The following is a 23,861-nucleotide window of genomic DNA, read 5'->3' on the forward strand; positions in this document are numbered from 1 at the left end:
GGCAGAGTGATGTGTAAATAGTTTACTGTAGCGAAGTTTGAAACCGGACTGAATACTCTGCATTTTGGGGGTGATGTGATTCAAATTCTTTTATATTTTCAGCTGGAATGGATAATATTTCTGCTACGTTTGTGCAAATGTTTAGTAAATTACTACAGTTAAAAATACAATCTTTTTTTAAGCGCTGGCTTTTATATAGCACCTGCTGTTCTACCTTCCTTTGAAGATACAGTCATTTCTCCCACCAGAAATACTGCGAATAGTCTCTTTAGTCCTGCAAACAAATCTGGGCAAATGCATTAATGAGAATGCAGCTGCACTTAGTAGTTCACATGTCACGAAATAGTAGGTAAAGGCATTCATACTTGAGTGACTGACTATAGGTGTAGTGGCCTTCAGCAGTACATTGTGCACATTAAAGTTTAAATAGTCACTTGCCTGTTGGCTTCTGAATGAAAGGACTGTCACTGGTCACTTCTCCTGAAGCCTTAATGAAACCAAATAGTTTGCTACGAGTTTGGGCCTAACCATTGGGGTGTTTCATGCAGTCTTGTCAGTTGATGTTCATGAATTGACTTGAACGGAGATCAAAGTGTTTCTCAAAATGGAGAAGCGGGGAGAGAGACAGCTCCTTCAATTGCACCACAAGAGCTAATCAAGCCATCAGTTCTTTATGCACTCTGCGTGCCTTTAGAATTTAATACCCAATGGTTTGTCAGGACAAATTGAAATTCGGGGGCTGGGGGGGGAGGGTGTCCCTCCTCAGTTTGCCGCAAACAAATACATGGTTCACTCTTCTGGAGGCTCACTTTGCTAAATTTTGTATTTTAATGGACAACTGCAATGTTTATCAAATATTTGGGGGTTTAAAGAAAAAAAAAAGTGAGGGTAAAGGATTCAGTGGCATTATATGCCTTCGTGCTGATTGAAGAGGTTTAAAGTGAAAGAGAAACTAAATTCAGCGTGATTTTTTGTTGTTGTTGCTTCTTTGATTGCTAATGAACTTTTTTGCTGAAACATTTTAAATTGGATTCAGAAGATAGTTTTTTGAGTGTCAGTTAAAACAAAGTCATGTGAAAATGCCTCTCTCTCTTCCTCCCTCCCTCGCTCTCTTTTTAATTGATATGATTTAGGCAGAGGAAAATGGTAAGGGGGATTTTTCTATTGCAGAAGCAATTTTTAAGGGATTTAGTCTTATTTAGCCTGAAGGTCTTCACACTAATGAGAGCACTTAAGTTACGTCCAGGCATTGATTAGACAGCTCATCTATCAACTGGAGCATGAGAATTTGTATTTTGGGTACCTTTTATATATTAGAAATGTATATGCTTTTTAAAATTACTTTAGACTTTATTTTCCACAGATTTTTAATTACCCTCTCTCACATCCAAGGAGGCTGTAATGCAGCTGATAGAGCACACACGGTAACAGGGAAGTACTCTACATTATATGAGAAATAATATCGAAACTGTATCTGTAGAAATTGGCGTGCTGAATGCAAATTGCTACCCAGATACATTTCCTTAAACCGCCACGAGCCCCCTTACAGTCTAAATACATTTATTGAGGGAACGTGGAACTATATATATAAAAAAATGCTCAACCAGCACCCCCCAAAAAAACCCTGTGATCACTCTCTCTACCTGTAGTTGTTCTTTTTTCGCTGTGTTTACAACACAATAGTGTCTTAATTATTTTCTGAATCATTCTGAAAAGTACAGCTTTTGTAACTTTTGGACATTTCAGGTTTAAAAAAAAGAAATTAAAACGTTGCCACCAGCTTGCACTATGAGCAGCCTGTAATAACAGTTAAAAAAGCTTTCTGAACTATTTGACAAGATTTCTTAGTGCTGAGGCCATATGCTGTAGCCTTTAAGCTATTTCTTCCTATCAGTTTCATTATCACCTGCCTCTGAGTCTCCAATATCATCAGTAAGCACATGCAGAATCATAATTATGCCATGTACAAGTTCTTTGATAACATGTACAGTTTTCTTCTTAATTCTTTATCAAATGCATTGATCGTGGCATGTGTGCATTGATCCAGGTCCACCATCTGGCTGTGTGTGATAAGCACAGTGGCATCTTTGCATTTCCACTGTCATTCATTGCGCTACAATTTGGCTGCAGGGGAGTAGTGGCTGGGATTAGCCCTGTTCTGCTACTTACTTGCATTTTAAGTTGACACCTCTACAGCGGCTCAGACCACATTACAAACTGAAACACATACGCACGACTTAGTGATGTGACACTCCTCAATAAGCTTACTCCACTAGCTACTCAACAATCTGTAATTGGATTTGTAGGAATAACAGCAAAAGATTTCCTAAGAATTGCTGGGGACAGAAGGTGAAGTTTTCTCATTATTGGCAAAAGGCTAGGTATAGATCCTAGGCGATTGGTATTTTCCATTAAAAAAAGCTGCCAGCAGTTTGCAGGACATTTTCAAAAATACCCCAGCAAAATAGGATCCAGGAAGGCAGAGGGTTTTGCACTTGTTCTTTCCATTCTCATCACACACAAGCAGACTGGGATCCTGCCACCCTCCCCCAGAAATTAAGGGAAGGGGACACACACACAGCAACTTTCAGAGGCACCCTGCAGCCCGCTCTGCTTTGTTCGGCTGGGAGTGAACCGGGAGCATTCCTCAGGAGGGCACGTCCTGCTCCCTTGGCGGAGGGTTGCCCGCCTGAGAAGGAAGCTTCCCAGGATGGCAGTGTGAAAGATGCGGCTCTCCAGCTTACACATCCCAGGCACTTGCCAAAAGTCTTTGTTTCATAATGCCATGGGTTTTTTTTAAATCATAAAGTCAAGTTTACACAAGAGAAAATCCCTTAAGTGGAGCTCGACGAATGTTGACTCCTGCAATGAGTAAGCAGCTTCTTTAACTTCTGTCTGCACATTGGCTGTGGAAAGGCACAGAAAATGCCATCTTCAGACTATTGATCTCAGGTCAGACGTTATGCCCTGTCTGGATGATGGCACTATTTCGGAATATATCTCAGCCTGCATGCTTTTGAGACCCTGTTTGTGGGTAGTACCAATAACATTGACAATCATGGTGACAGGCATAACAAGCTTCTGGATCCTGATGCCTTAGGTGATTATTGACCTTAATTATGCTTCCAGATGAGGGAGAGCACAAACTTGCCTAAGCAGAGAAAATTCCAGGGAATAAGTTAGCATAGGGCTCTGTTGCTGCTTTTGCTTTAGATCAACTTTCTCAATGATATTCCTTGAGAGCCCCATCAGTAGGCAAAGCTGCCCTCTCATTGTTCGCCTTGCTCTTAGTATCAGTGCAGGCGAGCGAGAAGAGGAGCAAAACAGGAAGTGTGTTTGGAATTAGATATTTCAGCCTGAACTTAAAACTTGCCGTAGAGCCAAGTGCAGTGTGAAATAGAAATGCTCGCCTTGATCGTCACGTAGATGTGCAGCTCCTAAAGGGTTAAACGGGTTAAATCTTACTTATCTGAATAGAACTGCAGGGCTGTTTTGCCGAATGCTCTAGCACAAATACCTATGGTTCACTTTGACGGTACAATTTTTTTGTTGGTTTCTTTACTTTAAATACTTGAACTGTTAGACCTTTTACTTTTTTCTCTGAGAAAGATGTATTTGTACCAGATTAGAAAAGCTAAACTGTTTCTTTACATTGAATAATCAGCCTGTCATGACAAATCTATCTCCTTCTGCATGAGTAGGTGCCAGTTTGACTAGCTTCTTTTAGGCTCACACTGGGTTTTAAGCTGGATCCATGTGCATGACTGGCAGTGCATTTGTTGGGCCAGATCTAAGGAGCCAGAGAGCGTTCAGCTCCTTTTTGCCTACAAAAGAGCAGCCAGACAACCAGCAAGAGGCCTTGGATGTAGCACAAGGTGATACTTACTTAGTCAGCCATTCTTTTTTTCAAATATATATTTTTTTTCATTCAGTATCCTTAGAGTTTCTCAATTTCACAATGACACAGGGAATTAAATTATCAATGGGTTGCTTTTCTACAGCCACCATTCCTTACACCTGAAATACTGTACCAAAGGAACTGTATAGATTTTCCGGAGCAACATAGATTTTTTTTTTTTTTTTTTTTTTTTTTAAGAAATAAAAAATTGCTGGATAACATTTCTTTAAAAATTCCTTCTAGGTTCAAGGAGATGTTTTCCATTTTACAGCCACACAATCCTGTTTTATTGTGAATTTGGGGAGGTTTTTTCTTAAGGGGGACAGCTTTGTTAAGACTTTCTTTGTGATTCTTGCAGTTTTAGACTCTGGACTACTTGTGCTTTCATTCTGTCTTGTCTTATTAGTCCATTAGTGCCATAGATCATAAGGCAATACCTGCTTTTATGAAAAGTGATTTGATATTTTGTGATACACAGCCATGAAAAAATGTTTTCAAGCTACATACAGTTTATTGGCAGTAATGCAGCTGATGTAGACACCATGGAGAAGGCAGAAAATATCTATAATGTATGTCTGTCCTTGCTGACCACTTCCTACAATCTGCCTAGCCACAGAAATCCAAAGCCAATGCACTTTTGTTTATGTCGAGTGTTCCCTGCTTAGCAATTCATATTTTGCTCACTACCTGTGTGTTTTGAGCTGTTCTAAAACTGTAGTAGAGACCAAACATGAATGTGGTCCCCAGGGTGATCAAAGATTTAATCTGACCAGATGGGACAAACTTGAGAAAGATTTTGACTTTCCACTCTGTTTTGCAACAAGAAAGGCTGATTTTTTTTCTCCCGTCCTTTCTTTGTTAGAAAAGGCAGAGATCAGGCCATCCCCAGAGAAATGAGCAGGTGTGGCCATTTACAAGCATGTCTGGTTATATTATAAAACCAACATAAGAAAAGTTTGAAATGGTTTGAAAAGATCTGCTAAACAGTTCTAATGTTTCATCCCAAATCCTATTTACTCAAACAAGAGCCGATCAAGGTCACAGTAAAACCCAGCCTGCCAAAACCTTTAAAACTCGTGTAATTTTATTTTTTCTTTATTTTTGATTCTGTCTTCTCTACTAACTGAATAGGTACATTTTGGTAATCCTTGCCTCTGGACAAGCACAGAAGTCTTTTTCTTTCTGAATGGCTAATAACAGAGCCGTTCTTCCTGTCTCATGATGAAAGAGGTGGCAGTCAAGTTCTTTCTCTTAGATGTACTGTGCACTCGGGGCAGACCACGGACAATTTTGAAACCTACAGCCACAGGAATCGCTCCCCCTCATAGGTACAATTCTGGTTTAATTTTGTTGCTGTGGAGTATCACTAATTTACCACTTTTCTTTACCCTGTCCATAGACGGGGAGGAAAAAATTCCTTTTTAAACATGAAATAAATGCAGCTCACAGGATAACATTTTTTTTATAGAGAGGAGGGTAATTGTCAGACTTCTGGTGTACACTCAGTTTGGATCCTCCCAAAATTCTGCCAAAGGATGACTGAAAATCCCTGGCAGAGGGTTTGGGTTGGGGTTTTATTTGAAAACACAAAGATTGCAGGATTTTTAGTGATTTAAGGACATGGGTTTTAAACTCCACCGCTCTCAGTCTTTTACTGAGTTGATCAGCTCTCGGCTTCTGCTGCCGCTGAGCAACATCGCTGGCCACGTAATGATCTCGGAAACTGCCCCTCCAGTGTTTCCCATTCGAATCCACCTTCCCAAATCCACAACATCATTTTTGGCCAAAGTAATGTCAGTCATTGCCGTCTGCGGCGAGTACAAAAAAGACCCCCTAATGGCAGCCATTTTTATTTGTTTCTTAAGATCCAAAGGCTGCTGAAAGAACAATTGGATAAAGTTGAGGATTGGAGAAGCTTGATTTTCTTGTTCCAGTGAAATGAAACTCCCGTCCTTTTTTTCTTCCCCTTCCCCTTAAAAGCCGGAGTCTGCTAGGGGGCTGTAGCTGTGTCAAAGCCGTTGGGATGCCACTGCTGATCACTTTAATTACTAGGACTAAGGAGGATAAAATTAAAAGTAGCACCATTGAAGCAGTGGAAGAAAGCTTGCCGAGATGTCGGTGAACTGTGAAATATAAAAATTGCATACCAATACATTTTTATAGGAGGGAAACAAGGAATTACATTACTTATTCTTGAAGAGTTTGTCCTTAAATGGTGAAGTTTTCCTCGCTGTGCATCTGCATGGCAGATCTTTAGACCATTACAACGCAATTGGGGGAAAATAACAGAGCAAACTTTAATGTCTCTTTGGCATGTCAGTTTCATGTCAGAGAGTGAAAGACTTTACTGAGTATTCTCTTCAACTGTACAGGAAGAAGATCACTGTATGTGTGTTTGCATGGTACTTTCTCGGTGCAGAGCTTCTCTTCATGTCTCCTCTCTTTCTTTTTTTTTTAATATCTATATTCCTGCCTCCGTACTTATCCCAAGCACTTCCATTCCAAAATCTAGGGGATTGATTTGCTGTTTAATAATTGTTCTGTACCTCAGAACTTAATCTACCTACTTCTAACCCTCTCGGTTTCTCCTTCCACCAGTGTTTCTTCTGGCAAGGCGGAACTCCTTGTAACTGAGGGTTCAAATACCTGAATTGAATTTAAGCAAGAACAAGGCTGGGTTTTCTCTTATCCGCTGGTGATGATTGGCTTAATCAGCACAAACACAAGCCACAGTAATCTGTGTTTGCTTGGAGATCCCCGGGATGTTAATGACTATGCTAATAATTCAGGATACAAGTTCTCTTTCAGGAGGAGGGGAGAGAAAGAAGGGGGAAGCAGCCTGCTTAGTTTAGGGCATTTTTGTCACAAACATGTAGCTGGCCTTCTTTCAAACTATGTGTGCTGTAGTATATTAAATTGTTTGATGTTAAACCACATGGGAATGTTAATACAAATTTTGCACATTCCTTCTTGAAAGTCACTGAAGTCAAAACCACAAGTAGAATAGTACTACAATTAGTAGAGATTTGAGCAGTTTTATTTCATGTGAAATTCAATGTAATGAATGTTACCAGATACTGCGGGTCAAAATAAAATCAGTTGCTGTGTCAGTTGGCTGGCTAGAAATGAAATTAAATTGATCTATTTTAGTGCATAGGAGCAGGGGGGGGAAGCTTCCCAGTTGTCTTTTTAATGTATACTTTCCCAAAGAAGTTTCTGATAGAACTGTTGCTCTGTGCCTTCTGGGAAGTTAAAGGGTGAGAAAGCAAACAAAGCCAATGTGCCATCCTGCTGCCTTGCAGGGCCCAGGCAGAATTGTCTTTCCAGGGGAAGGACATTAGGAGAAAAGTAAATCAAGGCAATCTGATAGGGAATCAGGGTTCTGTCACTCAGAGACAAGATATTGTGCTGTGTCCATATACTTTGTTTACTGTAGGGTTTTATGAGTTGTAACCTGCCCATGCAAGCTGTTAATGAGGCTAAATCTTGCTGCTGGAGGATTGAATTACAGCACACCTCTGGGCTAATGGTTATAAACAGAAAGTCCCATTAGGCCTGCATTCTGATTCAGTCATTTGCATTTTTTCTATTGTGGCAGGAACAATACTGAGTAAATAGCTACAAACAAACAATTTACATGGAAATGGATAAAATGTACCTAATTAGTATTTTGCACTTGTTTTATTAATGATCGCTTAAAGTAAATAGCACTTAGCAGCAGCTCTCACCAGCATCTGCAGGTGTGAGATGCTCAGTTTTTGGGTTGGTGGGAAGGCTGCCAGGACAGCTCTCCAAAATTTGGCAGTTTGCTATATCCCACTTAGTTCAGGTCAACTGCCTGTACCTGGGTTTATCCTGGTCATTATGTCAATAATATAAATTTACTGACAGATTTGATTTAAAGCCAAACTCTGTTGTGCTTGTGAGTGTTTCTGATATTGAGGGTGGGGGAAAACAGTCCTAACTTTGAAAAAATCAAGTGTTTAAGGTGAAAAATGAAATGGTTTCCATTATGGCTTAATGTATTTTCGTAGATACATTTAAACACATCTTTTTATTCATATTTTTTTTAGCAGGTGGATAAGGCTTTTCTAGAGTTTTATGCTGTGGACCTTTGCCCGTTTATGTAACTGATATATTGTGCTTCATAAGCTTTAGTGGGGCAGCACTGTCTGGAATGGTTCCAATATGATCTCTTTAATTACTGACCGAAACCCCACTAGTAAGATGTTTTAAAGCAGTGCAAAGTCTATTCTGCTCTGGCATCTATTGTTCTTTCATTAATCTTCATTAGTTTGTTAGGGTTTTCTTTTAAAAGATGTATCCATTGAAGCCGAAGGATTAGATTCCCTTCCATGTCTCAGATTTGATGTCATTTTTCTCTTTGAAGTCAGCTTGGTGATTGGAGTAACCGAGAGCAACATCTGACTTCTTATTTCAGTTCCATGAGAGAATATTACTTAAACAAGTCATTCAATTTAGTAAAACCATTTTTATAGCTACGGTAAAACTTTTTGTAGTTACTACTTTGAGACAGAAGTATCTGAGAGTTTTCATCAAGTTATTTTTATATAACATAATTTATAAATGCTTTAAATTGCAAATAATTAGGTTCCCAGTGCATTGATAATTTGGGGAATGCTTTAAAAAAATAATCTGATTCATGGATATCTTTAAAAATTGTGGTGTGACACCCAACTGATATCGAGCATCCTATTTATAATGTGGGCCAAGCACCATGCTGTAAACCAGTTACTATCATGATGATCAGATTGAGAATGAAATTGCATTTCTGTCAATTACTGAGTTGGCAACTGTTCAATATATCTTAGCAGCAAGATGAAGAGCGGCGTCGGCAGCTGAGAGAGAGAGCTCGTCAGCTAATAGCAGAAGCTCGATCTGGAGTGAAGATGTCAGAACTTCCCAGCTACAGTGAAATGGCTGCAGAAAAGTTGAAAGAAAGGTCAAAGGCATCTGGAGGTGAGCTGAGGAACCTTGTATCTTATTCCTATGGCAACCTAGGAACCAGAGACCTTTTTGGGTATCACTTCTATTCACACTTCAAAACGTTGTTCATCAGGTGCACATATCGAAAGACCTGGCTGTAGACAGGTTTCCTAAATAAACCATTGTGATCACTTAATTTCCAGTGCTTCCAAGAAAAACATATGCATGATGGAAAGAAGTAGATGTTAGGTGAACAAGTAGCTCACACTGGCCCATTATTTACAGATTTGCCGTTACCCACAATTTTGTAGAATTTTATGATTGTTGATTAAAATCTTTTCAATATATATATTTATATAGGAGCATGAACATAATTTGGGGGAAGACAACGTTAGAAATACTTAAGAATCATTATTTATATTCAATGTGTTCAAAAGACTGCTTGAGAAGATAATTTTAAAGGCAGACTGTGGGAGGTGGGGGCAGCAACCTTTTGATTTTAAATGGCAGTCTTTTGACATACCACTTGCCTTTACAGGTTTTGAGTTGTAATATTGATATAATGTTATTAAACTGACTTTGAGATGTCATTAAAATTCATATACCTGCCAGTGCTACGAGCTGGAGTAATGTAGTGTCACTCAAATTCAAATGGGTGCCGAGTACATGTTTCCGTACAGGCTTCCTGCTCTTTTAGTGTCTTCTACATATTCTAAGGGGAAATTGTGTTTCTCATACTAACATGTAAGCTAAAGTGTCAGCAAAATCCAGCTTTACGTTCACAACAAATGTAGATTCAAAAGCAGTATTTTTTCTTCTCTGTAGTATGTCTTTTATGTGCATATATATTTAAATATAGTCTAACTGCACCCTAACACTTCTGTTATACATAACATCAAAGAGAAAAGCAGTTAGTTGTACAGTTCCTTTTGGGTCTGGTCTTCAGTTTCTCACTCTTTGTCCAGTAAACCAAGCTTGTACACATAACTCATTTTCGTGGTAAATAGGGAAATTACCTCCTTGATGGGGAGGAAGTGACGCTGAGCAAAACGACACAGTACTTGTATATTAAGTAATGGTGTTCTTCATCCCTCTTCACAATTTATGATTCCTCATCCTACATGATAATTACTCGCTCCTCACTGTTTTGTCGTGCCTGTACATAGTTGTTCCTGCCATCTCTCCCCTCCAAGTAAGGTATGCTTTCTGGGTATATCCCAGTATTCAGCTGAATAGTAGTTACCCTTTTCTGTCACATTGACTGTTCATATTTTCCTCTGAATTTTGCCATTGCTCTTTCTGCCCTTTGTTCAGTTTATAAACAGACTCAGAGGTAACTGTACATATATATTAAAAAAAATATATATATTTTTATATATATATTGCATATGCACTCAGAGAGTTTCAGTGTTATTAAAGGAAGAGATAGTATCAGTAGCGATGACAACTTGCTTATGAAGTTATCACTACTAGACCTGTGGGATTTTATCCAGTATAACAATTTCACTGCTTTTTGCTTGCGCTTTGACTTACCACCTTGGTTTATATTTCCTACCTTGATTTTTCTTTGTTCATACAGTAGTTCAGCCAAGCTGTTGGAACTGCTTTTGGACTGCCAGCTTTCCCTGTCTCTTTTTATCCCTCTTTGCTTTTTTCATGTCAATGTGCATTTTATAGCACTTCCTTCTACTTACTCATTGTCAGAAGGTTTTCCTTATGGCCCATCTTCCATATACTTATACCACACCACTGGCAGCATCAGGTACCACGCTATATCTTCACTCAAGAAATTTGTTCTTCTGAAGTGCAGTAGTTCTGTGAAATGGCACCAATGCTTTATAATGCTTTATAAACCGCACCAATGCTTTATAAACCAAACAAATTATAATTATTTCTGGGTTTATTCTCTTTCATTTTGTTATTTCCACCAAAACCTAGGATTTAATGGGCAGTCTCCTTTTTACAACTGAACTCTGAATATTGCCCCTGACTGCATTCACATGTAGTAGGTTTTTTTCTGTGTATAGTGTCCTATATTCCCTATACAATATCCAAGACAAGCTTATAGTAATATCTTATGTCTTCCCAGCTCTCTTGTCCATTATGCTTCATTAATCTCTTCTTCTGCATTGATTGCTACCTTTTAATTTACAGAAAGAGAACATACCAAATCATTTTCCTCTCTTTCAGTTCAATTATTCCGCAAAAAGGTGATATTTCAGCTTTGGGATTTTGGTGGTTTTAAAAACTATCTTCTTGCTAACCATTGCAGATGAAAATGTGATCTCTTTCAGTGTTTGTGTATGTTCATTAAGAGTTTCATGCTTTGGCACTGGTGCTACATTCTCTATTAAAAGGCTTTATTTAATCACGGTCTGAAAAACTCAAATGCCTGTGGCAAGTTGAAACTTTCCTGGATAAGCAGCATCCTTTGCTACAAAATCCAGTCTTTTTCGTAGGCTATTTGGCAAGTGAGACAGAAAATACCTTCTCCTGCCAACTGCCAGAGGGTTTGGGATGGCAGCTTCAAATTTATTAGATGTCCTACTAGCTTCAGGCTGATAAGCGGATGGATGCCTTGAGATGGGTCCAGGGACAGTATCAAGATAGGAATCCAAATATCCTCCCTTTTCCCAGCAGCGACGGGACAAATGGATTGACATCTTATCTAGGTATTGTCTCCGTGCAGTGGGACACCCGTCTGCTCCTTTGGGATTTTGGTAGTGTGTTTTCTTTACTCTCTGGCACATCTCCATCCTTCATTTGAGATGGCTGCTTTGTAAGGATGTGTCTTAGATCTGGAGGTGGTCAGTAGACAGCAGAGGGAGGGAACAAAGGACAGGAGAGGGGATGAGGCAGGCATAGTGTGAAGAAGCTTTGGTGTAAAAAGTGCCAAAAAATAGGCAGAACTTGGAGGGGAGAAGAGGACAGACACACGACAGCATAGCAAAAAAATGCTAAATGAGCAGGGAGGGAAAAACACAGGAATAGGAGCTTCCAAATGTATTGTGAGACAAAAACCAGTTTTGAAAAATTTTGGAATTAATAACAAAAGCTGAAAAGGTGCTATTGAAAAACTTGCCAGAGAGTACCAGCAGGCATTACCTTGCACTTGTATGCTTTAAGTTTTCAGGGTATGCTACAGATTCTGCTTCAGAGGCAGTGATTTGGGGAAATGTACATGCTAGCTCAGGCTCACTCATTGTGCTTAGTCTCCAACTCATAAAGCAGTGCATAGTCCTCAGTCTAATATTTTTAACAGGCAGTATTTCTATCTGTTGGCAGTTACTGCTGTACTTTTTTTATCCTGACATTGGATTTCTTGTACACTGATCATAAGTCTTAAGATGCTGCATTTCTTCCATTCCCTGCCTTTGCTTCCTTTGTTACTGTTCAGATGCACCTGTAACATCCTGTAGACTAAAAGTGAACTCTGTACCTGAAAGGAAATAAACTAAATATGTGAATATCCACAAGCTTGAAAGATTTCCGAGAGACAATCCTGGAGGCTGGAGATATCTTCCCTAAAGAGCAAGCACTATTCATGCAACTCCGGAGGCAGTTTATATATGCTTCTCCCACTAATGTGCTCTAAACCCCATCAATACTTTTACCTTTCCATGCAGATATTTCTTTTTTAATTTCATCTAGAAATTAATGCAGTCTACTGCAGCTCCTTCACATGTGGACAAGCTTAAACCAGGTGAAGAGAATATCAGTTTAACCACAAATTATGCCTTAGCTTAATCTGAATATTAAGACGTAAGAGCTGTGAAATGCCTCTGGATCTTGTTTCCACCAATATTCTGGCATCCCCATTTGATTCCAAGAGATTCTTATTTTGCTTTCTTCAGTCCAGACTGCAGTTCAGGCTGTGTAGGTAATGGTCATTGCTGTTTAGTTGTTGACTTAATCCTTTTAGCTTTTATTTTGTTTGTTTCTTCATAACATAGTAAAGCTTTGCTGTCTTTCTAGGATCCACATGTACATACTTTTCAAAGGAAGCAGTTCTTTAGCACTCTTCTGAATTCATGCCTTGGTTCTAGACCAAGTGCTTTAAGTTTTTCACACTAGTAATTTGTTCTTTTCATAAAAGATACGTTATCTCTTCGTTATGTTGTTCCTTTTATCATTTCTAATTGCAAAATCTTGTTGTAACATGCTCCCTAAACACATTTCCCTTTTTAATACACTGGAAGAACATCGGACTGGAAAGGAAACCCACAAAACCTAGAGGAGTGTAAAGCAAGGAATCTGTAGATTTTGAAAGATAGTTGAAAATTTCTGAAATTACTTCAAATGAATGCTTTTAATTGATTTTTTTTGCTTGTTTAATAAAGTGTAAATGTCCTGATAATCATATTCAGCCAAAGCTTGCCAACTTTAAATTAAATACTAGGTCAGGTCATTATTTGACACTAGGAACTGGTGTCTTCGACATTCCCGTCTCTTTTGTTACCTCAAATGGTGATGTCAAAGACAGTGTCTCTGATCTTGCTACATTAAATTAAAGAAAATCAAATAATCTAATCTAAGCATTCCCTTAGTATGCAGCGGTCTTAAACCCTGTCATCTTGTTTAGCTTGTTTTGACACATCCAGCATCTTGCTGGATGACTGGTAGTTGTGAGCTGACCTTGCAAGCTGACTTTGGGTGCTTTGGAAAGTCATTGCCTGCCTCTAGGCTTGGGGTGGATTTGGTTTCCCCCCTGCAGCAGCAGTGCCCTTCTTTCTTTCTCTTCCACCTCTTCCAAGTATCCATGACCCTTTGCCGCTGTTAGCCCACTCATGTTTTCAGTGTGCCACTGTGATCTCCAGGATGTGTTTGAGAGTACCATGGCCTGAGTGCCACTGAATTTCTCTGACACAATCATAAAATCTTGTGAGAAGTCTAGGTCCTCATTAGAAAAAGTAGAGATGCTTTGAAGAAAACTCAGAACTTCAGAATTGTTTCTGTTGCTGCTCTAGCATTCTTTTTTTCTCTTCAGTCTGCTTTTTACCCTGTCCCTTTCTTCATGATGATCACACCAAGCCCTTCTACATTGGTGACCTAACCTCTGCACTACTGGACTAGAGTCCAGATAACAGAACGATCTGTGTGAATTTCTCTGCAACAGAAAGGATGTTGTAGAGAGTCCTGAGTCTTTCTGACCATCCAGTTGTACACCTGAAACACCATATGTCAGGTCCCAGGTCTGGTCACAGATCCTGCTTTGGCTGGGGAGGGATGTTCTCCATCCATCTGGCTCATGCTGAGGCAGTTTGGAAGAAAGCTGACTCTTCCAGGGACCATTGAGAATTAGTGGAGAGGAGCCCAGGGAAGTCATAGTGGCCAGCTGAAACGCAGGGGTCCTACTTCACACACTGCTGCTCCGCCATACATGCAGCAGATGTTGAATAGGACTGAAATGGAAACTTCTTTGGTCCTGTCTGTCGCAGCAAGAACCTTGCCCTGAATCAGCAGAGGTCTATGAAAGACATTGATTAATTACAGAGAAATTGAGGGAGCAGCTGGTTAGAAAACAGTAGCAGACATATAAAAATGTCAACAGGGTCCTAAAATGGGTATTATAGGGACTGTAGAGATAAAGAGGTAAAAAAAATAAACAAGTGTGCGACCTTCATGTCAGCAGTGCGGGCCTGAAGTGCAAACTCAGGTCCGGGGATGAAGTTTAGTGTATTTCAGTGACAGATCATGAGTGATCAGCACCAGTCCTGGTTCAAACTTCCCCAGTTTTCTGGTATTCAGAATGATGGCATCTTGGTGCTATGTTTAGGGTCCTTTTTGTTTATATGGTGTTTGAATGTACCAATGTGCTGAAATTAATAATCAGTATTTTTTCCTATAGTGAAGTGGTTTAAAGTTTCTTTAGTTACTATGTATCTTCTTTCTCCAGACACGTTCCAGCCTTCTCTTTTTTGTCATTTTTACATGCATGCATGCATACATAGGACAAAAATGTTCATATAAGTCTGAACAAGTGTAGATAGCATTTGATATGAGACTTAAAAGTGAGTAAAAAACAATGCAGCTATGTGCTTTGAAAGTACTAATCTAGCTTTTATGGACTTTCATTATATATTTGTATTGAAAATGTGAGTCAGGATTTTTTCTGGGATCTGCTTCACAATTCAGCACTTGCTATTTGATCTTCTTCAGGTTACTTACTCTTTCTGTGCCATAATTTACCTACATCATTGTCATAATTGTAATTATAATAATCGCCTACTTCATAAAACATTATGGGGCTCATTTACAAGTGATATTCATAAGTTGCTCTGAGAAACATGGTAGAAAGATCCCATTAAAAATATAAAGTATAATTACAATTATTATTTTACTTAAAATGTATGTAGCTTGCAAACAATGCTGATTCAAAGTGGTGCAGTAAGGCAGCAATCTTTGAGTATGCTCTGGCTACTACACCTAAGGTCAACGCTTGCTAAGCAGGATGTTCCGGGTGGTCATTTTTCTCCTTGTATCACAGACTAGCACCTAAGAAGGTACAGAGATCACTGTTCCGTGATATTCTGTGCAAAGTAAGGAGTAGCAAATCCCACCAAGCTAGGAACTAAGTACCTGGAGCTGCTGCCTTTCCCAAAAGACCACAGCTCCCTGGTCCTTCTGCTGGCCAAACCCATCCAAACCTGCCACATGCTGGCATCGGCACCCATTATGCCTTATAGAGAACTGAGAGCCTAGGAGAAATTATTTTTACTTGAGTTATAAGGAAAAGCATGTGTGCTTTTCAAAGTTAGCCAGAGATTCAGCACAGAGAACAGCCACTGCTGAGGCCAGACTCTACCTTTATTGTAACAGGAGTTTCCAGCAGAGCCCCCTGTATGTATATTGAATTGCATCAGTTTAAAGATAAATCCATGAGTGGAGACAGTGAAAATCTGCTTCCAGACTTATTTCATGATTTGCATTTTTATCATAACTCAGCTTGTTCTCTAAAGCATTCATTTTTTTGGTTTTAATGATGTGATGCATGTACATAAGAAAATACTAACTTTAATGCTGTATGTTCCTACAGATGAGGATGAGGATGATGATAATATTGAGATAGATACTAACGAGGAGGTTCCTGAATGCTCTGTTACTGGAGGTGGAGATGAGCTTACTAACCTAGAAAATGACCTTGATTCAACGGGTAATTTAAATAATGGCTATTCTGTGTATTTTGCATGACTAACACTCCATCATCATATAAGTACTGGTGTGCTGCTTCTCTCTGTCATAGCTTTATTCCTTTGTGTCTTTTCAAGTCTTATAAAACCTAATGCTTATTCTGTTTGAATATTTTGCATTCATGTTTAGTTGAAATTTAGTATCAGCAGCAAAATCATTATTTCCAGCAATGGCAGATTCAAATTTTCTTGCTTGTTTGATGGGCAAGGGTACCCCAGGCCAGATTTGTAAAGCAGAACCACCTGAAAGCACCCTGCATGGATTGTCCCAGCAAAGCAAAGTAGGCAGAGGTGTGAGCAATCGCCTTGGTGAGTACAGCTGCTGCTCCCTGCACTGACATCCTGGCCCATCTGCTCAGTGAAGAGGAGCAAACATGGCTTTATATGTCCACATAGACTTGGTAACACTCCAGTTCCTTCCCGAGGACCAGCTATTATATTTAAACCTTGTTGCTCCAGTGGTGGCATGGAGGTATAAATTTGAATGGAATTTTACTTACTTTATTTGCTTTATAATGTTCAAATACTAGGTATTTTAAGTAACACATTTTAAAAGCGTTCATATTCTTGTAGAAATGCTTGCATAATCAAATCATATGCTGGTCAGGTAGTAAGTCGTAGTAGTGGTATTTCCCCTTTCAAAAATAATCAAGCAGAACTGGAGTTCAGGTGATAAATATGATGACAAGTATGTCAGGATCTTACAAGGGAGATGCTTATTTTACAAGGAGCTAGATCTTTAAAGACACAAAGGTAATGCCCATCAGCAAGGGGCTCCTCTGCTTGCAGAGAGTTGCTGAAGGAGTTTGTTCTCTGTACCAGGCTGCCTGTTACCAGCAGCCTTGGGGAGTGCTGAGGGCATCTTTGTAGTGTGGTGAGCTTCTCTGCCAGGGTGTTTCTGCTTACCACAAGTTAGCTCGAGCCCAGAGAAGTGTGGTAGGCACAGGACAGCATCAACGAAAAAGGCAGTACAAGAGAGAGCTTCTTTACAGCATCCTCTGACTTGGTTCTGCCCATGCCAGCTGGACTCAAGTGTGTGGACCATTATATATTAAATCAAAACACTTCATTTAGTATTTAGTCTTTGTAAATTAAACTGTCAATGATGTGTGTATAGCACTTTCTAGTCTTCTTTGAATGTGAAAGATTTGAATCATGTCCTTTTTTTTTTTTTTTTACTTGAGGATTTCCAAACGCATAAGAAAATATATGTAGTATTTCCAGCATTTTAATTAAGCTGATTTAGAGCAGCATCCTGTCAAATAATACTGCAGTTAATACCAGTTCATTTTAGGAGGAACAGAGAATCAGTAAATGAATATTCCTGTCACATCACCCCAGTGACTTACCAACATTTACTTCCGTGGGCCTTTTTTCCTGAGATGTCTTCTCAGGGTACACACCCACTACCCAACACTTCATCTCCACCATGGCAAGACACTGGAGAAAAACTGGGACATCATTTTGCAGTTCAGTCTGCACAGTAGCCAGAGGTACATATGAGTAAGGAAGAGGATGGGCAATAATACAGAAAGCAATCTAATGCAGAAATCAGTGTACACAGATTTTGATGGAATTCTGCCAATTCATACCAAGTTCTAATGAAGGCAGGATCTCCCAGGAGCACCTACACACAAAACTATAAAGGACTTTTTACATTTGGGATCATTATTGACCATCTTAATTAATTTGTCCCCTGCTGGATCTTAGTCCCTCCCATCTCTCTCAAGAAGAGAAAACCTTTTTTATTACTATTTTTACTGCCAGTTGTTGGTTTTAAGTACTGTGTTTGTCTGTATTTGTCAGAACTTCTACCCTACACTGCTATGAATGTATCTGATAAAATGTGAACCTCTTATATCATAGTTATTACATGATGTTTATGTATAAACCAACGAGAATGTGCATGTACTTACATGTGAGCCTCAATTAAGGACACCCTGACTGGGTGTGCCAGAGGAAAGGGAAACTATCCGTCATAACCCATCCCAGCCTGTCACTGCTGGTGGCAGGCATCATTTGATTGCCAGCATGCCAAAAAGATTTTGGCTAATATGAATCGGAGTGCTCCAAACCTTGGAAGGAGCTGTGTAGCAAAACAGTCATGGCTCCACTTCCCATGCCAGCTAGAAGGCACCAGCCCGCAGTGGAAAACTCAGGCTGTGCCTGTAGAAATATGTCCCAGCTGCTATTTAATCTGCATTTAACCCAAGGCACAGATGTGGTACTGCATGTAGAGTGTATGTGTAGGGGCTTCTCTGTGTTATTCTTCTTTCCTACCCAGGGTTAGCTCCATAGATCTGCTCTGTGGTTTGTTATTAACACCTTTCTCCGTATTATGTGTGTATGTGTAGGTAACTGTGTGTAGGTGTGTTACAAATACTTATAGTCAACGATCACGTACAGAATGAGCATTATTGGGAGGTAAAATTCTCAACTATCACTTCTTTGGGCTCTGATCCAAGTTGCTAAAAGTGATGAAAGAAATTTGGGGGCTTTGGCAGACTTTGAATCTGTCCCATTGATGCAGTTACGAAGCGTTTTATGGCTCCCGCAGCTTCAACGTATTCTATAAATCCTAGTAAAGTATTACTGGAAATGATCTCTTTTGATACTTGAGAAGCTGTGCCAAGGAGCCGTAGGATGAATTAGGAGTTCACAAACTTGAGGGGTTATCAGTGCATAGAATATGTGATAAATTCTTATATGTCGTCTTAGACGGCTTTTTAAGTGTGGTTTTATACTAACGCATAGGGATGTACAGATTGAGAGTAACTTAAATTTAACATTGTCTATTTTCTGTGGTTTTCATCTACTGTCTTCAAGCACATTTACTTGTTCAGCTGAGTGCTACGTACATTTCTTGAGAAAAGTTAGGAATTATCTATGTACATTACACAAATCTACACCAATCCAGATTGCAAAAAATAGATATAATTTTCCTTCTAGTTTTTACTTCTTTAGTTTGAAATGATAGCAAAGTGAATTAAATCTAGCTTTTAAATTGCTACATTGTTGTAGCGACTCTGCATTTAAATGCATCTCACTCTGTTGTATGTGGTATTTGCATATTTAGCAGAACAAAACAGTAAGTTGGTGGATTTGAAGCTGAAGAAGCTCCTAGAAGCTCAGCCACAGGTGGCAAATTCACTCTCCAGTGCTGCTCAGAAAGCTGTAACTGATAGCTCAGAGCAAGACATTAAGGTAAGTTTTGATTAATGCTTTTGTCTCAGTACCTGTGTGTTCCGATTTCAGGTTTGTACTTTGTGAGGAGGAAAATGATTTCTTATCAAATCCTTCCCAGTGAGAAATGCAGGAAATCTTCATGGCAGTGCTGTTGCATAGTTTGTGGTGCACTGAGGTGTTTTCCTGTTGATTAATCAACACTTTTCCTTTTTTTTTCTGATCTTGGTACTTGTCATTGGCATAACACTTACAGATGTACATCTCTTAGTTCTGACTTAGTTTTGTAATTTGAATCAGAAATGCAGCACGGGCTGCATCCTGCTGCTGGTGCAATCAGCAGCGAGACTCTCCCTGACTTTGATATGAGGAGGATTGGACTGTCAGTGATTTGCTTCTTTCCCAAGCCTGACCCTCAGTTTTTTCTCTATTGAAATTAAGCTGTGGTACACTTTAAAGGTGTGCATACTTGGGTGCTTGACAACGAGTGCTTCTGAGAAAAATAGACATGATTATATGGTGCATGTGGTCATTTTGCCTATTTTAATGTTCACCACTTCAGCATAAAATGGACACCAATCAATTTTCAATTTCATTTTCTTAATTAGACCCCTTGTGTTCTTACCATTATGTGTCTTTAAAAAAAATACTCCCAGTATGTCATTAATATCCCTATGGCTCTGGGGCACTTCCAGTTGGGTATAACTTTTCACCCACCTGCAGTCTGTGGGGAAAGCACTGCTGACTGAAAGGATTTCCTTCCCCAGATACAGAGATGCTTTGAAGTCCCAAAACAATGACTTTCATTGCTTTTCCCTTACACTGTCGGTTCCTATAAATTGGTGATGAAAGTGTGTGGCAGCAGCAGAGGACTTTCGGTCTCTATCTTTGAACAAAAGGAAGCCTGGATCAAGTCTGATTTTTGCGTTCAATTTAGCTTTCTGCAGTGGATTTAATGCAAAATGAAGCTGGCCCAAGAATAATACAATGGATTGAAAAGGCTAACTGAATTAGTGGGCTTAGAGGAATACATTTGTAAAGTGGCAGAAGTCCCCAGTCATAAAAAGGTTTCTTAAAATGGGATTTACTGGCTAATCACACTGATATTTTAGCATGTTGCCAGGCCTAAAAAATTAGTCATGTTTGTTTATTCTGGTAAAGACTGTGGTTTAGGCTGTCAGATGGTTATTGTGCTAATAACAGGAAACCATCTTTTATTTAACAGGAATCATAACCACCCGATTAGTGCAGCTGAAAAGTCATCTAGGGGATATGAGCAATACTTTTTTGTAAGCTTAATTTGACAAGTGACACACTGGCTATCTCTTAGGGTAATTTAGTATCACCTAACCTGATGGCAATGGTATTTCTCTTTATAAAAAGAGCTTCTGTGAAGGAGCTGATTTATTTTTTTTCTAAGGTGCTCCCACAAAAGGTGCAACTTAACAGTTTATCCCTGTGTGCGTCTTTCTAAGGAGGAGTTGGAAAGCAGCATTATAAGGAATATATGGTGTCCATCTGTTCTCATGGAGCTCTTGGCATTGAGGTGGATTTGTTTTTTAATAAAATGCAGTTTACACGTTTCTAAATGAGGCATTCTGTGTTTGTGGAAAAGGATAAACTGTTACCTTCCCTTGGGGATTGTGTATCCCCGGCCTCCTTGAGGCTAGAGAATAGGCCATTGGAGAACTCCCTCATTACCAATTGTCTCAATGCAGAGGAAGGGCAAAGTCTTGGTAGCTTTTGATAACCAGTTTCAGCATTCAGCAGGCTTAGCTATTAGTCATGCATCTTAGCCTTTCCCTATTTACTTTCAAAACACTTAATAAAAATAATAAAAGATTAGGTATAAAATGAAATATTTGTTTGGTACACAGCACCTCGGTATCTGCAGCTTCCACACACTGCGGTGGTTCAGTCTTCTGGGATATTTCGTGTTGATAGAATCATTTGAATTTGTTACCAGTATTAACATAGGAAGCCCTGGAAAAGATAATTGTAGTTTCCTTAGCTGTAAAGGGCTTACTTACAAATCTGGCTTTGGAAAGTTATAGCTGATGAAATGCAGTTCAGTGGGGTAGTATTATAATCCTACCTTTTAGCCTTCATCCAGCATTAGTGGTTTATCTCAATGGGCATAAAATTAGAAACTAGTTCTTCTTGTCATACAAGTCTGTGGGACTACAGAAAACGACAGATTTCTTTACTGGGCAGGGAGACAGGCTGAAGGCAACACGCTTTTAAAACGATACAGATTGTGTTCAGGGGTAGAGACGCCGCTACTTGGCAGCAGCAGGCGCAGTGCTTGGCAAATCAAAGTTGCAAAGGAGTGATTGTGATTTTTTTCCTTTAAAATCAGCATCGCTGGCAAATGCCCGTCACAATTAATAGGTCTGGCTGTTTAAGTAGGGAGTCCTGCAGGAGGGTGCCCACATATAGCAAAAAGCCAGGCGTTGCCACCACACATTAAACAGAAACAGGGAAAAGTTAATCACTCTTCTTTTTTCCGCAGCTGATACTTTCATCCTATATAAACCACAGCCTGAGTTGTGAAAGCCTCTTTGCAAAAGCTGCGTCCTGTCCCCTCACCAAAACGTACCTTTCGAATTTGTGTCTTCCCGTTTGTAAACAAAAGAAACTGTTGTGTGTCTGGTTTTTTCCCTAGCAGAATGGAACAGAGGAACATCGTGCTGAGCGATTACAAAAAGCAGCAGAACGGTTTAGAAATCCTGTTGTGTTCAGCAAGGACTCTACCGTCAGAAAAACTCAGCTCCAGTCTTTCAGTCAATACGTGGAGAGCAGACCAGGTAGGAGAAAATATAAAACCTGTTTTCCCATCTTATGATTTAATAATATTTAACAATAAATATATGAAAACCAGATAATGTAAGTCCACATTTCAATACATAAATATCAAGCTTTATAATAATTTTACATGTCTTTTCCCTTTTTTCAAGAGATGAAAAGGCAGAGATCAATACAGGAAGATACAAAGAGAGGAAATGAGGAGAAGGCTGCGATAACTGAGACTCAGAGGAAGCCATCAGAAGATGAAGTGCTTAATGTATATTAATTTTTTGTCTGGTTTCATGATTGCTGATAATTCCAAACTGTATGTGGAAATAGTGCCTTTATTTGTTAAAATGAGATGTTAGGTTTTTTTAGATGTCAATCTCCAGTGCATTCAAAGCAGAGTGAGAGGGGTGCACTGTTGAATTAGTCTGCAGTGTGGTGATAATTGTCAGATAAAAAAAATGAATTTTTCAGAGTTCCACAGCCCCAGCTTCCTTGAGACATTTCCATCAGGGCACTTCCCATAAAGAGATTCCAGTATTGATCTACCGGGAGGATTTTAATTATTACAATAGCAGATACCGCAGAGCTGCAGTTAGAGGGAAGAGTCACATGAGACCTGCTAGAATTTCTCAGCCAACCCATTTTGTTGGCTTGGGTTAATGGGTGTTCAACCTTTCCATTATCCAGATCAGCCGTGAATTACTAGCTGAATGATGTTTGCATTAATATAATATATATGGTAATTTCTTCACTTAATTAACGGGGAGGTTCAGCTCAGTAGGGGTATGGGCTGATCATGTGTAAAATTGATTTGTGAGGGAAATATTTGATAGACCGCAGGGAGAAAGCTGGTTTTGATGGACAGCTGCGGGACAGAAGCAGGAAGAACAAGTTTTAACCTGAATTATTTTTGTCTGAAAAACACAACGCGGCCTTTGATGATTGTCATTTGTTGCCGTCCACAATTTATCTAAACACATTTGTTGGTTTTGCTGAAGCAATCTAGAGCTGAGTAGTGATTTTGTACCACTGTCATATCTACTCCAAAACATCAAACTTTGCATGGGCTGGAGTTATTTTTAGCCCAGTTGTACTTTTGCAGGGCTGAAAAGGTCTGGCATAGTAAGTTCACATTATATATGCAGATGATACACATGAACTCTTGGGATATTTCAGCCTGACACAGCATTTCTTTTCATCTTTTAATAACAATTGTTAACAATTATGCATGCTGACATTAGGGAAGTTTTCATACTATTTTCAATTAATTATAGTTGATGAAAGGCAATAGCCTGCACATCACCTCAGCTCCCCTGACTGATTTCCCTTTCTTATTTTTATCTTTTTTTTTCTTCAGGGACTGCTCTCAGGGAGTTTTGTTGTTGTTTTTTCTGGCTATATAACAGGTAGAAAAAGGGGTTTCCATTAGTGCTGATACTGTTGGCTGTTGTGTACAAAGAGAAGGACTGAATTAATGGGGGCATAATGTATTTAAATTCAGATACCCCAGATTTCAAAGTTCTGTGCTCGTTACTGGTCCAGGGAGCTCAGCCATGCCATTAGCCTTCACTTTGAACATGTCTTTATTTGAAATAATATGCTGATGTGATGTTATACCTGTTGCCTGAATAAGAAGCTGAATTGATGATTTCAGGCACATTTATAGAAAAACAATTGAAAAGGTTCAACGAAATATCTGAGACCGTTATGCAGCAACAAGTTAGCCTCTGGTGGGGAAATAAGCCTCCTTAAAATAGCCTGTATATTTTTCTGTTCCCAAAGGTCAGTGATATTGGTTGCATCCTTTAGAGAGTGCAGATGAAATATTAAATCATTTTGCTAATGAT

General features: G+C 39.3%; 1 protein-coding gene across 9 annotated transcripts in view; it reads left to right on the forward strand.

Annotated features, from left to right (window-relative positions):
- Nucleotides 1–23,861, forward strand: part of EHBP1 (EH domain binding protein 1) — a 229,754-nt gene that overhangs the window by 167,712 nt on the left and 38,181 nt on the right. For 5 of the 9 annotated variants that reach the window (XM_065682216.1, XM_065682213.1, XM_065682214.1 and 2 more), the window contains 5 exons: nucleotides 8,731–8,878; nucleotides 15,882–15,998; nucleotides 19,112–19,239; nucleotides 21,884–22,025; nucleotides 22,176–22,282. In XM_065682216.1, the coding sequence (XP_065538288.1) occupies nucleotides 8,731–8,878; nucleotides 15,882–15,998; nucleotides 19,112–19,239; nucleotides 21,884–22,025; nucleotides 22,176–22,282 (642 nt within the window). The remainder of the gene's footprint in view (nucleotides 1–8,730; nucleotides 8,879–15,881; nucleotides 15,999–19,111; nucleotides 19,240–21,883; nucleotides 22,026–22,175; nucleotides 22,283–23,861) is intronic. The other 4 variants (XM_065682217.1, XM_065682218.1, XM_065682219.1 and 1 more) reach the window with 4 other exon arrangements.

The sequence above is a fragment of the Lathamus discolor genome, chromosome 5 (assembly GCF_037157495.1).
Source record: "Lathamus discolor isolate bLatDis1 chromosome 5, bLatDis1.hap1, whole genome shotgun sequence".
NCBI classification, from domain to species: domain Eukaryota; kingdom Metazoa; phylum Chordata; class Aves; order Psittaciformes; family Psittacidae; genus Lathamus; species Lathamus discolor.